This window comes from Peromyscus californicus, unplaced genomic scaffold (assembly GCF_007827085.1).
Source record: "Peromyscus californicus insignis strain IS unplaced genomic scaffold, ASM782708v3 Scaffold_3__1_contigs__length_106647218, whole genome shotgun sequence".
NCBI lineage: Eukaryota > Metazoa > Chordata > Mammalia > Rodentia > Cricetidae > Peromyscus > Peromyscus californicus.
The window spans coordinates 1241044-1254126 of NW_026294551.1; the positions used below are offsets into that span (position 1 = coordinate 1241044).

Here is a 13083-nt window from a genome sequence, read left to right on the forward strand (position 1 = left end):
TTCACTTTTAAAATACAAAATAGTGTTTCCTATTTTATTCACCTCATCATTTTGTGGTGCTAATTTTGAATAATTGAATGTGCTGTCCAATGTCCAGAGTAATATTGCAGGGTGTACTCAAGGGGCCTTTTTATTTTTTTGTTTTTCAACTTTTTTTTTTCTTTTTTTGTTTTTTTTCGAGACAGGGTTTCTCTGTGTAGTTTTGGTGCCTGTCCTGGATCTCGCTCTGTAGACCAGTCTGGCCTCGAACTCACAGAGATCTGTCTGGCTCTGTCTCCCGAGTGCTGGGATTAAAGGTGTGTGCCGCCACCACCTGGCCGTTTTTTCAACTTTTATTATATTTATTGTGTGTGTGTGTGTGTGTGTGTGTGTGTGTGTGTGTGTGTGTGTGTGTGTACATGCCACATGGGTAGAGTCAGAGGACAACTTTCAGGAGTTGGTTCTCTCCTTCTATCCTGCATATTCCAGGCTTTCAAGTCAAGTGGTCTTACCTACTGACCCATCTCACTGGCCTAGAAGCCTTTTTCATCACCAAATCCTGAGTAAGAGGTTAGAATTTATGCCTTCATGCATGGTGTTTGAGTAACTTAAGTTGCAGAAGATGGTTTTCTCTCCACAAAGTTTTAGCCTAGCAACTCAGTGGTGACTACAGCCAGACACTGATTATGGGATGCCTGTGGGCTGAGTTGTATTCCCCACAGGACTCAGGTTCAAGTCCTAACCCCAAAACTTCAGAATATGAGTTAACTGGAGATTATACTGCTGAGGGTGTAGTGAACTAAGATAAGGCCATGCTGGCGAGGGTGGTCCTGACCCGGCCTAGCTCCTGCTGTCCTTAGAGGAGAGGACACACAGATGCACAGGATGGCCATGTGATGGCAGAGGCAGAGATTTGAGTGACAAATTTACAAGCCCAGGAACACCAAGGTTTACTAAAAAACACCAGAGGCTGACAGGCCTGGAACAGGTCCTGTGCAAGTGTTTAGATGAAGCACATCTTTCCTGACAGCACAGTCAGGCTTTGGGCCTGCATAACAGGAGAGTTTGTGGACATATTGTTCCTGAAGCTGCAAGAAGCCCCTACCGACTCTATAAGCTCAGCCTGGGCTAGTTCTCTGAAGGGTCTCCTTTGGCTCTCCAAATCATGTCCATTTGAAGATACGGTTTCTCTTAGAGTGACCCTTTTCCAGGACTGTAGCTTAGGTTTTCCTGCCTGGCCCACAGTCAGGACAAATCTCTCTCACCTGCCAGTCCCACAGCTGCTCAGACCCGACCAAGTAAACACAGAGACTTATTTTGCTTACAAACTGTATGGCCGTGGCAGGCTTCTTGCTTACTGTTCTTACAGCTTAAATTAACCCATTTCTAGCCGGGCGGTGGTGGCGCACGCCTTTAATCCCAGCACTCGGGAGGCAGAGCCAGGCGGATCTCTGTGAGTTCGAGGCCAGCCTGGGCTACCAAGTGAGATCCAGGAGAGGCTCAAAGCTACACAGAGAAACCCTGTCTCGAAAAACCAAAAAAAAAAAAAAAAAAAAAAAAAAAAAAACCCATTTCTATAAATCTATACCTTGCCATGTGGCTCGTGGCTTACCGGCATCTTTACATGCTGTTTGTCATGGTGGCAGCTGGCAGTGTCTCTCTGACTCAACCTTCCACTTCCCAGCTTTATTCTTCTCCTTGTCCCACCTACACTTCCTGCCTAGCCAATGGCCAATCAGTGTTTTATTTATTGACTAATCAGCAACACATTTGCCATACAGAACATCCCACAGCACTTCCCCCCCCCCTTTTTTTTTTCAAAAAGGAAGGTTTTAACCTTAACAAAGTAAAATTACATATAATTTGGGAATTTGGGCGTAGCTTCTCTTACTACTTCCTGCTGGAGGGGGGCGCTGTATCTTATGGGGATACAAAGAAAATTTTAGGATTATGGAATAGTCCATGAGGCTGTATTGTCTGAGCCAGTTGCCTTCAAACCATTCTGGATGTTGGATCATCTGGGCCATGGTGTCATCGGAGACCTTTCAGGGGGTCTTGGCTGGTCAAACCTGATGTATCTTAATCTGGAACAAATCCATAGCCTCTTGCTTTCTGTGGAAACAAAAGCAGAGCCTCCTTTCCAAGGCAACACATCCTTACATCCAAATTTTGAAGTCAAGGTATCTTTAAAATATACATATTGGTTTAATTCAACATCTTTTATGATCAAATGTTTTTCTGCAGTTAAAAATCCCAAAGACAACACAATCCAGATTCTCTGTGTAATATTTATCTCTATGTGGCTTATTTTTTATATTACCTTTACTGTCTCTTTAAAGACTTTATTTTTTAAAACTATGTATTTGTTTCTATAACTCTATATATCACCTTTTTTGTCTCTTTCAAGCCTACGTATCTTTTACACACATTGTAAACTATTACATCTGAATCTGTCTTATTGTAAATCTATTGCCTTAAACTGCAACAGCTGTGGCTGCTGGCTCCGCCCACCTCAGCTTCCCAACATGGCTACGTTTACCGCCAGCTCTGGGAGCTATCGTGGGTCTATGCTTTTATCCAAGGAGCGTGTAGCCCAGAAACCTTTTTTTGTTTTGTACTAGCAAAGGCTAAATCCACCATGTAGCTTAATGTGTCACTTGCAGAGGCCTCACTCCCACCATACTGTAGGTCGAGCGCGCATGCTAGGAACCCACCAGTAGCTCAAACCAGCAGCTGCCGCTCATTTGAGAGAGACAATTAGGAAACTGCCTTTAGCTCCGTTTTAGAATCTTTTCTCAGTTTTTAGGTGGAAACTCTTGCCCCACGTTGGGCGCCATTTGTAGCTTAAGTTTTCCTGCCTGGCCCACAGTCAGGACAAATCTCTGTCACCTGCCAGTCCCACAGCCGCTCAAACCTGACCAAGTAAACACAGAGACTTATTTTGCTTACAAACTGTATGGCCGTGGCAGGCTTCTTGCTAACTGTTCTTACAGCTTAAATTAACCCATTTCGGGGGTTGGAGAGATGGCTCAGAGGTTAAGCACACTGACTGCTCTTCCAAAGGTCCTGAGTTCAATTCCCGGCACCCACATGGTGGCTCACAACCATCTGCAATGAGATCTGGTGCCCTCTTCTGGCCTGCAGGCATACTGTATACATAATAAATGAATAAATTAAAAAAAAAATTAACCCATTTCTATAAATCTATACCTTGCCACGTGGCTCGTGGCTTACCGGCATCTTCACATGCTGTTTGTCATGGTGGCGGCTGGCAGTGTCTCTCTGACTCAGCCTTCCACTTCCCAGCTTTATTCTCCTCCTTGTCCTGCCTACACTTCCTGCCTAGCCAATGGCCAATCAGTGTTTTATTTATTGACTAATCAGCAACACATTTGCCATACAAAACATCCCACAGCACTCGGTGGGCGTCTCCCTTGGCCCCGCCTTGTAGGCGTGACAGTTGCCGAAGTCTCAATGGGGGTTGGAACTTCCAGATCAAAGCTGGAATGGCTACCCACTACACAGGACTTTATGTTTTTTGAGACCAGGTTTCTCCGTGTAGCCCTGGCTGTCCTGGAACTCACTCTGTAGACCAGGCTAGCCTTGAACGGAGAGCCATCTGTCTCCCAAGTGCTGGGATTAAAGGTGTGTGCCAACACAGCCTGACTTCCACGGCCTTCCTTAATGGACTGTCCTAGTCAGGGTCTCTATTGCTGCGATGAAACACCATGACCAAAACCAGATTGGGGAGGAAAGGGTTTATTTGGTTTGTACTTCCGAATCACTGTTCATCACTGAAAGAGTTCAGGACAGGAACTCAAACAGGCCAGGAACCTGGAGGCAGGAGCTGATGCACAGGCCATGGAGGGGTGCTGTTTACTGGCTTCTCATGGTTTGCTCAGCCTGCTTTCTTATAGAACCCAGGACCACCAGCCCAGGGGTGGCAGCACCCACAATGGGCTGGGCTCTCCCCCTCCCCCATCAGTCACTAATTAAGAGAATGCCCTACAGGCTTGTCTACAGCCTGATCTTATGAAGGCATTTTCTCAACTGCAGTCTCTCCTCCCTGACTCTAGTTTGTGTCAAGTTGATATAAAACTAGCCAGCACAACTAACCTTTGTCAGCTTCACACAAGCACATCACTGTTAAGCCACAAGCCTAACCTTTCCTTGTTCATCCCCAAGATCAAACATTAATATAAAACATCACAATATAAAACATTTTACAAACTTTAGCTGGGCGGTGGTGGTTCACGCCTTTAATCACAGCGCTTGGGAGACAGAGGCAGGCAGATCTTTGTGAGTTCGAGGCCAGCCTGGTCTACAGAGCGAGATCCAGGAAAGGCGCAAAGCTACACAGAGAAACCCTGTCTCGAAAAAAACAAACAAACAAATTTTACAAACTTCAAAAATTCCCCAGTCTTACAAATTCAAACACTTTAAAAGTTCAGCCTGGAGCTGGAGAGATAGCTCAGTGGTTAAGAACACATACTGGCCGGGCGGTGGTGGCGCACGCCTTTAATTCCAGCACTCGGGAGGCAGAGCAGGCGGATCTCTGTGAGTTCGAGGCCAGCCTGGGCTACCAAGTGAGTTCCAGGAAAGGCGCAAAGCTACACAGAGAAACCCTGTCTCGAAAAACCAAAAAAAAAAAAAAAAAAAGAACACATACTGCTCTTACGGAGGACCCAAGTTCGATTCCCAGCACCCACAGCTTGCAACAGCCTATAACTCCAGCTTCAGGGGATCTGATACCTCTGGCCTCACAGGGCACCAGCACTAACATACATGTACAGATGTGTTCAAAGATGCACACACACACACACACACACACACACATATATATATATATATACATAATTAAAATGAATCTTTAAAAAAAAAGAGTTCAGCCTGTTTAAAAATCCAAAGCATCTTTTTTTTTTTTTTTTTTTTTTTTTTTTAAGATTTATTTATTTATTATATTCACAGAAGAGGGCGCCAGATCTCATTACAGATGGTTGTGAGCCACCATGTGGGTGCTGGGAATTGAACTCAGGACCTCTGGAAGAGCAGTCGGTGCTCTTAACCTCTGAACCATCTCTCCAGCCCCCAAAGCATCTTTTAAAATCCAGAGTCTCACAACTATGGGTTCCTATAAAATCAAGACTAAGTTAAGTACTTTATTATTTCAAGAGGAAGAGCCAGGGCACAGTCACAATCAGATCAAAGCAAAACCAAACTCCAACTGTGTAAATAACTCAATGTCCAATATCTGGGATTCACTCATGATCTTCTTTGTTCCTTCACGGGCTTGGGTCACTTCTCCAGCTCCACCCTCTGCAGCACACACAGCTTGTATTCTAAGCTGGGGCAGGCTCCACTCCACTGCTGCTGCTGTTCTTTGTGGTTGACCCATGGGTCTGACATCTCCAAACTCCTAGGACCTTGTGCTGCATCTGGGCTGCACTTTCACCAATAGCCTCTCCTGGGCTCTCTTCATGGTGCCAAGCCCCAGCTTCTTTGCATGACCCCTTTAATCTTGGGCCACTGTCTGCTACTGAGGCCGCAGCTTCACCAATGACCTTGCCTAGTGCTAAGCCTCAGCTGCTGTCCATCACCCTTTCATGCCTTCAAAACCAGTACCGCCTGGGTGACTCTTACACATTACCAAGTCTGGCTGCCAGCACGGGGTACGACTTTGGCTGACTCTGGAACACAGCTTCTCTGTGCCCTCATGAAACACTTCCCAGAAGATTTCACCTCAGTAATGCTGGTCTCTTCTTAATCACAACTAATTTCTCAGCTCCAGCTGACCAGCATCAATTGTCCCATCAATTTGTAAAGCAAAGATGCTAATTCTTCAGCCCCAGCTGGCCAGAAACACAGCATCTTAAAATAATAAGTGGCCCCGACAGAGTCCTTCAACTTCCCTCTGAAACTGCGCAAGCTATTGCCTGCACTGCTCTCAACATTCTCATCTTCCAGGCTCCTACAGAACAGCCCACTGAGCTCTCAACATTTAATGGCTTTCCAAAGTTCCACAGTCCCTCCACAGTCCTCCCAAAAACACGTGGTCATGTCTGTCACAGCAATACCCTACTATCCTGGTACCAACTTCTGTCCTAGTTAGGGTTACTGTTGTTGTGATGAAACACCATGACCAAAAGCAAGTTGGGGAGGAAAGGGCTTATTTGGCTTATACTTCTACATCATAGTGCATCACCGAGTGAAGTCAGGACAGGGACCTGGAGGCAGGAGCTGATGCTCAGCCTGCTTTCTTATAGAACCCAGGACCACCAGCCCAGGGGTGGCACCACCCATAATGGGCTGGGCCCTCCCCCATCAATCACTAATGAAGAGAATGCCCTACAGCCTGATCTTATGAAGGTATTTTCTTAATTGAGGTCCCCATCTCTCAGATGATTTTAGCTTGTGTAAGTTGACAGAAAACTATACAGCACATGGTCCATTTTTTTTTTTCAGTAGTTGTGGTGGTTTGAAAGAAAATGGCCCCCAAAGGGAGTGGCACTATAGGAGGCGTGGCCTTGTTGAAGTAGGTGTGGCCTTGTTGAAGTAGGTGTGGCCTTGTTGGAGGAAGTGTGTCGCTGTGGGGGCGGGCTTTGAGGTCTCATATATGCTCAAGCTTCCCTCAGTGTGACACTGAGTCTACTTCCTGTTGCCTTCTGATTGATAAAGATGTAGCCAGCACCATGTCTGCCTGCCATGATGATAATGGACTGAACCTCTGAACTGTAAGCTGCCACCACAATGAAATGTTTTCCTTTGTAAGAGTTGCTTTGTAATCCCAGCACTTGGGAGGCAGAGGCAGGTGGATCTCTGTGAGTTCAAGACCAGCCTGGGCTACAGAGCAAGTTCCAGGACAGGATCCAAAGCTACACATAGAAACCCTGTCTTGAAAAGCCAAAAAAAACCAAAAGAGTTGCTTTGGTCTTGTCACAGCAATAGAAGCCCTAAGACAATAGTCAAACATCTGTCCCTTTATGAAAAGTCATTCACTAGTTCTCTGGGGTGACAATACTGAAGTTCTTGCAGGCCCTTCCTAAGCGATACCTGCCTCAGACTTGTCTTTCTCCCACCAAGCTGTCATCCCCTTGAAGGCCAAGTTCCTAGATCACATAGAGTAGTCCCAAAGGGGCATTAGTGTCCACACTAGAAGTGACTGTAGCCAGGATGGCTCTGGTGCTGGCAGCTGGTGCTTGCCTTTAGCCATGTTGTGAGCTGGCTGGGACATATAGGATCTGTGTATCCAGGATGGCTCTGGTGCTGGCAGCTGGTGCTTGCCTGTAGCCATGCTCTGGGCTACCTGGGGCATACAGGATCTGAGCAGCAGATTGCAAGAAAACACATTTACCCTCTTGAATATACTCTGCAGTTCCCAAACTTGGCCCATAGCAGGAAAGTTGGTTGAAGATACTAACAGGTTTTCTGTCCCCAGATAATAAGTTTCTCTGTTGACACAGTAAGCCAGATCGAGCCGAAATGAAAAAGTTTAACAACAGATTTATTTGAGCAAAGCAACTCCTGGGTGAGTTCTCTAGTCCCAGAGACCGAAGCTGGAGAAGCTGCATCCCCAAACCAAAGCAGGGAGACTTTATAGGTTGTAGGTAGTGGGTGATGACCTGCTCACCACAAGCTTATTTTGTGCCCAAGTGTGGTCCAAAGCTGACCGCTTAGGTGGGACTTGGGCGGCTGGCGGCCACAGGGGAGGAGGTTGCAATAGTTGCCAAGAATGCCGCGCTGGGCTTTGGCGCCTTTTATTTGTTTGTTTGTTTGTTTGTAGACTCTGAGTGGGCAGGGTTGAGAGAGAGGGGAGAGAGAGAGAGAGAGAGAGAGAGAGAGAGAGAGAGAGAGAGAGAGAGAGAGAGAGAGAGAGAAATGGGACTTTCCAGATCATGCAGGGGCAAGCTGGAGGTTCCAACCGAATAGATACTTCTGAGCCTCCTGAGCCTCCTAGGGCCTATGAGGCAGACTGTCCTAGGGGTTGAGCACTGAGGACACCCAAGCAGTTGTCACATTCCTGCCACAAGGAGGGAGATTTCAAGAAGCAGAAGAGAATGAGGGGGTGGATATCCCTTGGAACCCACGACCTCTTACCCCACAGGCTTTCATGAGATCATCTATGAAGTGCTCCCCAATCTGAACACAGGAAAACTATAGACAGATGACAGAAGAAAGAAGTGCTTCTCTTCATCAATGGTCCCTTACTGGAAGCTTTCTTGTACTTTTCCCCTAGGCTGGCAATCAAAACAGACATTTGTCTCCAAGTACCAGCTAAGCAGGTCAGCAAGGGCTATCAGTTGGCTGGTTTCTTTGTTAAGTAAACAATGAACTTTAGAAGTGTGCTCTGTAGTCAGGAACAGTCCACACCCACCCACCCCCTTAAGTGTACCCTTGATCTTGGACAAAGTATCTGGCTGAGGTCCCAGTGACCAAAGTGACCACTACCGTTTCCAGAATCTGTCCGAATACACAAACCTAGGTACAGCTTTGGAGTAGAGTGATGGAACAGAACTCAGTAGGGAGAAGCCCTCACCAGCTCCTGACTGGCAGCTTTACGTAAAAGTTTGAATCAAATGATGAGCTTTCCAGCCTACCCTAACTAGTGAGCTGTACTTGTCAGCATAGGAGATGCTGCCCATGTGTTCTGGAGTAGGACCCTCTTGTAGACCCCACTAGGAGCACCTAGGGATTACCTCTGGATTGGCTAGTAACCCATGCTGTGCAAGAGGCTGGCACCAGACTCACCACAGGCTTCCTCGGCTGAGTGGGATTACCTGTATGCGACACATCCATCTTACAGGCTCCTGTCTGGCGCCTGTGATGTCAGTACTTTACTCATAGTCTACAGCAGATCAGAAGGGTGGCCCTTGTGCTCCAGAATTGTCACCTTGGGGACCTCAAGAGGGAGAAGATGCAGCCAGCCTGAAGCCAGAAGAGGCTCTTAGCCAACTTGGTGTCACAAATGTGAGGCAGCACAGAGGTGACCAGGCTCCCCTGAGGTTAGACTGTTGCCTCTGCTCCCCTGAGAGTCTCCATAGGTTTTCTGGTCTGACCGCCATGCTGTCCCTTGCCAGAGAAGGGGAATCTCCACATTCATAATAAGGGGAGTCTGGCTGCTGAGGGAAGTGGAGCTCAGTGTGAGAGCTGGGGTGAAGTCAGAGGAGGTGGGCTGAAAGGCTGTCACCACAGGCCGCACATCCAGTCATCCTGGCTGAAGCCAGGGCTCAGGTGAAAAGAAATGATAGTTCCGTTCTAGGAGTAAAACAACAATTTACAGCAACTTAAAAAGCTGTAGTTGGGCTGGTGAGATGGTTCACTGGGTAAGGTGCTTGCTCTTAAGCCTGGAGACCTGAGTTTGATCCCCAGGACCCATTGTGGGAGGAGAGGACCAACTCCCACAAGTTTTCCTCTGACTTCTGTATGTAGGCTGTGGCATGTGTGCATACAAACAAACATACACAGAGAATGTAATTTCTAAACAGGGGAGATGTGGTGGCTGTAGTTAGCAGCAGTTTTTTAAATCACGCAGGTCTAGAACAGACCCAGCCCAGATCCTCTCAGCTTTAGGAAGCCTGCACTTGTCACTGGAGGGAGGCGCTCCCTAACAGTACTTCTGCCAGAAAGCACATGCCTAGGGAGTAGGCAGATGGACGGTGGAATGGAGAGGGTTGAACATGTGGTGGTGGGGCTGTAACTGAAGGGGGCAGGCCTGAGCATTTTACTAGGAAGTTCATCTTTTCCTTAAATTATACCACAAATATTTCTACTGCATAGAGATTTCTCAGAAACAATCTAAATGGATATATCACACAACATGCTTTAATTTACTGAATGATTTTCTTTTTTATTATTAATTTTTTTCCAGCCCAATCAGTTTCCCCTCCCTCCTTCCTCTGTGGGGGACCAGCCCCCACACTTATTTACCCCAGGAACTCTTGAGGAATGAGGAATGAGAGACTTAGAGCGTTAAGAAGCAGAGAGAGAGAAAACGCAGGATAGACTCAGGTGGGCCTGGATCCTTATCCATGGGCCCAGAGCTTTATTCCAAAGGTCCATTTATAACAATGCCAAGGAGTGGAGCAAAAGACCTCCCCCTTGCTAGTTACAGTCACCTGGTACCCAGGCCCATGGTCCAATCAACCTCTTATGCAGTCCTGCTGGGTACAGTCACTAGGAAACCTAGTGGGCTCCAACACTCCTTTCCTCCCAGGTCCTCCCCCAACCTCCCCTCCCCCCACCCCCACATCCACTTCTCCTAGTCTTACTGCAACTTGATATACAATGGCTGGCTAATATACATGGGAGACCTACCCTTTTCTGAATCATTTTCTTACCAAGTTGATAGATTTTTCACAAGCACAATGAAAATGCTGTGGTTGGGTAGGGTGAGGGAGGCTGGAGAGACAGCTCAGCACTTAAGAGCACTTTTTGCTGCTCTTGCAGAGGACCTGGGTTCAGTTCCCAGCTCCACATGGCAGCTCACAACCATCTGTAACTCCAGTTCCAGGTATTCAACACCCTCTTCTGGCACAGAAGCAGTGCATGTATGTGGTGCATATATATATACTTGCAGTCAAAACACTCATGAACATACCGTAAAAATAAATACATTTTTAAAAAAATGTGATGTAGTACAACATTTATGTCTCCTCCTCAGAAGATCAGCTAGGACCTCCTGTGCTGGGTCTTGCTTGGCTTATGACCAGAGAAGCTGCTAACAGGTCAGACTTGAGTCTCGGTTTGCACTGATGGGGAACTTTGAAATACCTCTAGCCATGTTGAATTTTTTCTTCCCCTTCTTGTTCTGGGTGTCAGTTTGCCTGTACCTCGTGTTGTCCCCGGGCCTCAGAAGCCCGACTATCTGATCTGTTTGGATGCTTTCTGTTGCGTTCATAGTTCCTACTCTGCTCTCTGCTTTCAGATGTGTTCTATCCAGTGAATTATCACACTGTACTAAAACGGCATAAAATTTATAAAGTCTTTGGTGCACTAGACTTTACAGGCATGTGACTGGACCATCATCCACCTCCAGAGTCTCCTCAACACTTTCATCCTTCCTAGCCCCTGTGACCCTTGTCTGTCTTGGTAAATCCAACTACTGAAAGACCCTATCATGGAGTACCTCACAAATCTATATTCATCTCAAGGCATATGCCTTTGGGTTAGGAGGGTCATTGTGTTGTAGGAACTTTTTCCTGGGGAGACATAACCAAGCATCTACCCCCTCTGGATAGTGGTTGATAACAGATCAAAGTACAGTTCTACCAAAACCCAACTTGGGAAACCAAAGAGCTTATTGGGCTTACTTACAGATCATGGATGAGTGGCTACTTACATGAACATAGGGAACTCCGTAGCAATCACATACTAGTTTTGCCCCAGTTTGGACAATGATTTCCCGTAGCTACATAAATAGACCCCCCCCTGCCCCCCGCCCTCAGTTAACCTTCCACAGTCAGTATATACTCTGACACATATCTAGACCATAAGGTCATGTGTAGTTAGGGCAGGATTACACACTGGTGGGTGGGAGATGTAGGAGGCGGGGACCGGAATGTCAGGTGAGCCCAGTGACCCTTCCATTCCCACCTGTAGGGTGTCACTAGTCAACAAGCCTGATCTTGGGGGTCTCTTGCAAATAATAACAGCTTTTCTGATCAAGATGGATAGTGTCTTCTAACCCATTGCAGTTCTGGAGGACTAGTGTGGAGTAGCAGGGCATGGCTCCAAACACAAAGAACCTCCTCTTTTGTACCCATGTTATTCTCTTGTGTGTTGGCAGGTGCCTCTCCAGCAGCATGAGGGGGAAACAAAGAGAGGTTTTCCATCTAGTGAGATCCAGAGGCTGCAGGAGCAGAATGCAGGTCTGCGGAATGCTGTTGCACAGATGAGGAGGGAGATGGAAATGCTGAGTGCTCATCTTCCTTCTGCTCAACCAGAAGAGTGCTCGGATGCAAACCCTGATCCCAAGGCTGGAGGAGATTCAGCCCCTCCAGGTGAGCAGGTAGAGATGGAGGGGAAGAGTAAGGAGGGGTGGATGGTGGAGAGTGGGAGCAGGCAGGACAAGGAGAGGATCCCTAGACAGGCTTCTCATCCCAGTCTCACACTAACACACCCTCTAGTAAACCACTGCAAAGCAGGACAGTAGCAACTGTCCTCCAACAGAGAAACTTAAGTTTCATGTTGACCAGTTTCTTTGGTGACATAGAAGAAAAAGTGCAGGGCGCATATTTGACGAACCTGGCAAGCCATCATGGGCAGAGAGAGGCAATGGCAGCAGGGCAGGAGGCCAGGTCTTCCTCAAGAGAAGCGTCCTGTGGTGGATCTGAGCTGGCAGCCCCTCCTATGCCTTGCTCTTAGCAGGCACCATGACTGCTTCTAAGGGTCTGATCCTGATGTGGGAGTTGTTCCCTCAATGCACAAAGCCTGTGGGAGACAGACAGCTTCTCACTCCTGGTCCCAGAACCTTCCTGGAGGATGTGGAGACTAGGCTGAGAAGTGAAGTAGGTCAAGAGAGTTGAGGCGAAGAGAGCAGGGCAGAGGAGAGCCTTTGAGCCCTGCAGCCATGGCAGTAGGAAAGTGGTACAAGTGTGCCAGTGAGTGTGTGTTGTGAACCTGCTGTTTTCACAGACTATGTTCTGGCTCTTGAAGCAGAAATGCAAAACCTAAAGCGTAAACTTAAAGCACTGGAAGAGCAGCGACAAGGTGTCGAAGAGCCAGTGAAGACATCCTTGCCCACTGCTGATCCACACCCTGGTGCCCACGGCTCTGCAGAAGCAACTGGTGAGATCCCCTGGCCACCTGAACCTTATGCTCTGTCCCAGTAACACTGACTGTGGGAAAATTAAGATGTAATCCCTGAGGCAAGTCTTCCAAATGCATGGATAGCTCCACAGTGCTCTATCACCATCAGTCACCCTGTCTCCAGAACCAGGGATCCTCTGGAAGTCCCCAGTATTAGGTGGGAGTTCTACTTTCTCATGTAAGTGGAATTATGTGGCACATGTGCATTCGTCTGGTGTCTTTGGGCCTAAATTATGTTTTAGAGGACGACGCCAGACTTCACCATGCTCGTGCCATTCGCCTCCATTAGCAGGTTCCAGG

At 47.4% G+C, this 13083-nt stretch overlaps 1 protein-coding gene across 10 annotated transcripts in view; it reads left to right on the top strand.

Moving 5' to 3' along the window:
- Ccdc57 (coiled-coil domain containing 57) overlaps positions 1–13083 on the top strand; it is a 112044-nt gene that overhangs the window by 34314 nt on the left and 64647 nt on the right. For all 10 annotated transcript variants that reach the window (XR_008222149.1, XR_008222148.1, XR_008222150.1 and 7 more), the window contains 2 exons: positions 11762–11975; positions 12610–12762. Coding sequence is in view for 7 of the 10 variants with exons in the window: in XM_052755919.1 (XP_052611879.1) it covers positions 11762–11975; positions 12610–12762 (367 nt within the window). In the remaining 3 variants the exon portion in view is untranslated. The remainder of the gene's footprint in view (positions 1–11761; positions 11976–12609; positions 12763–13083) is intronic.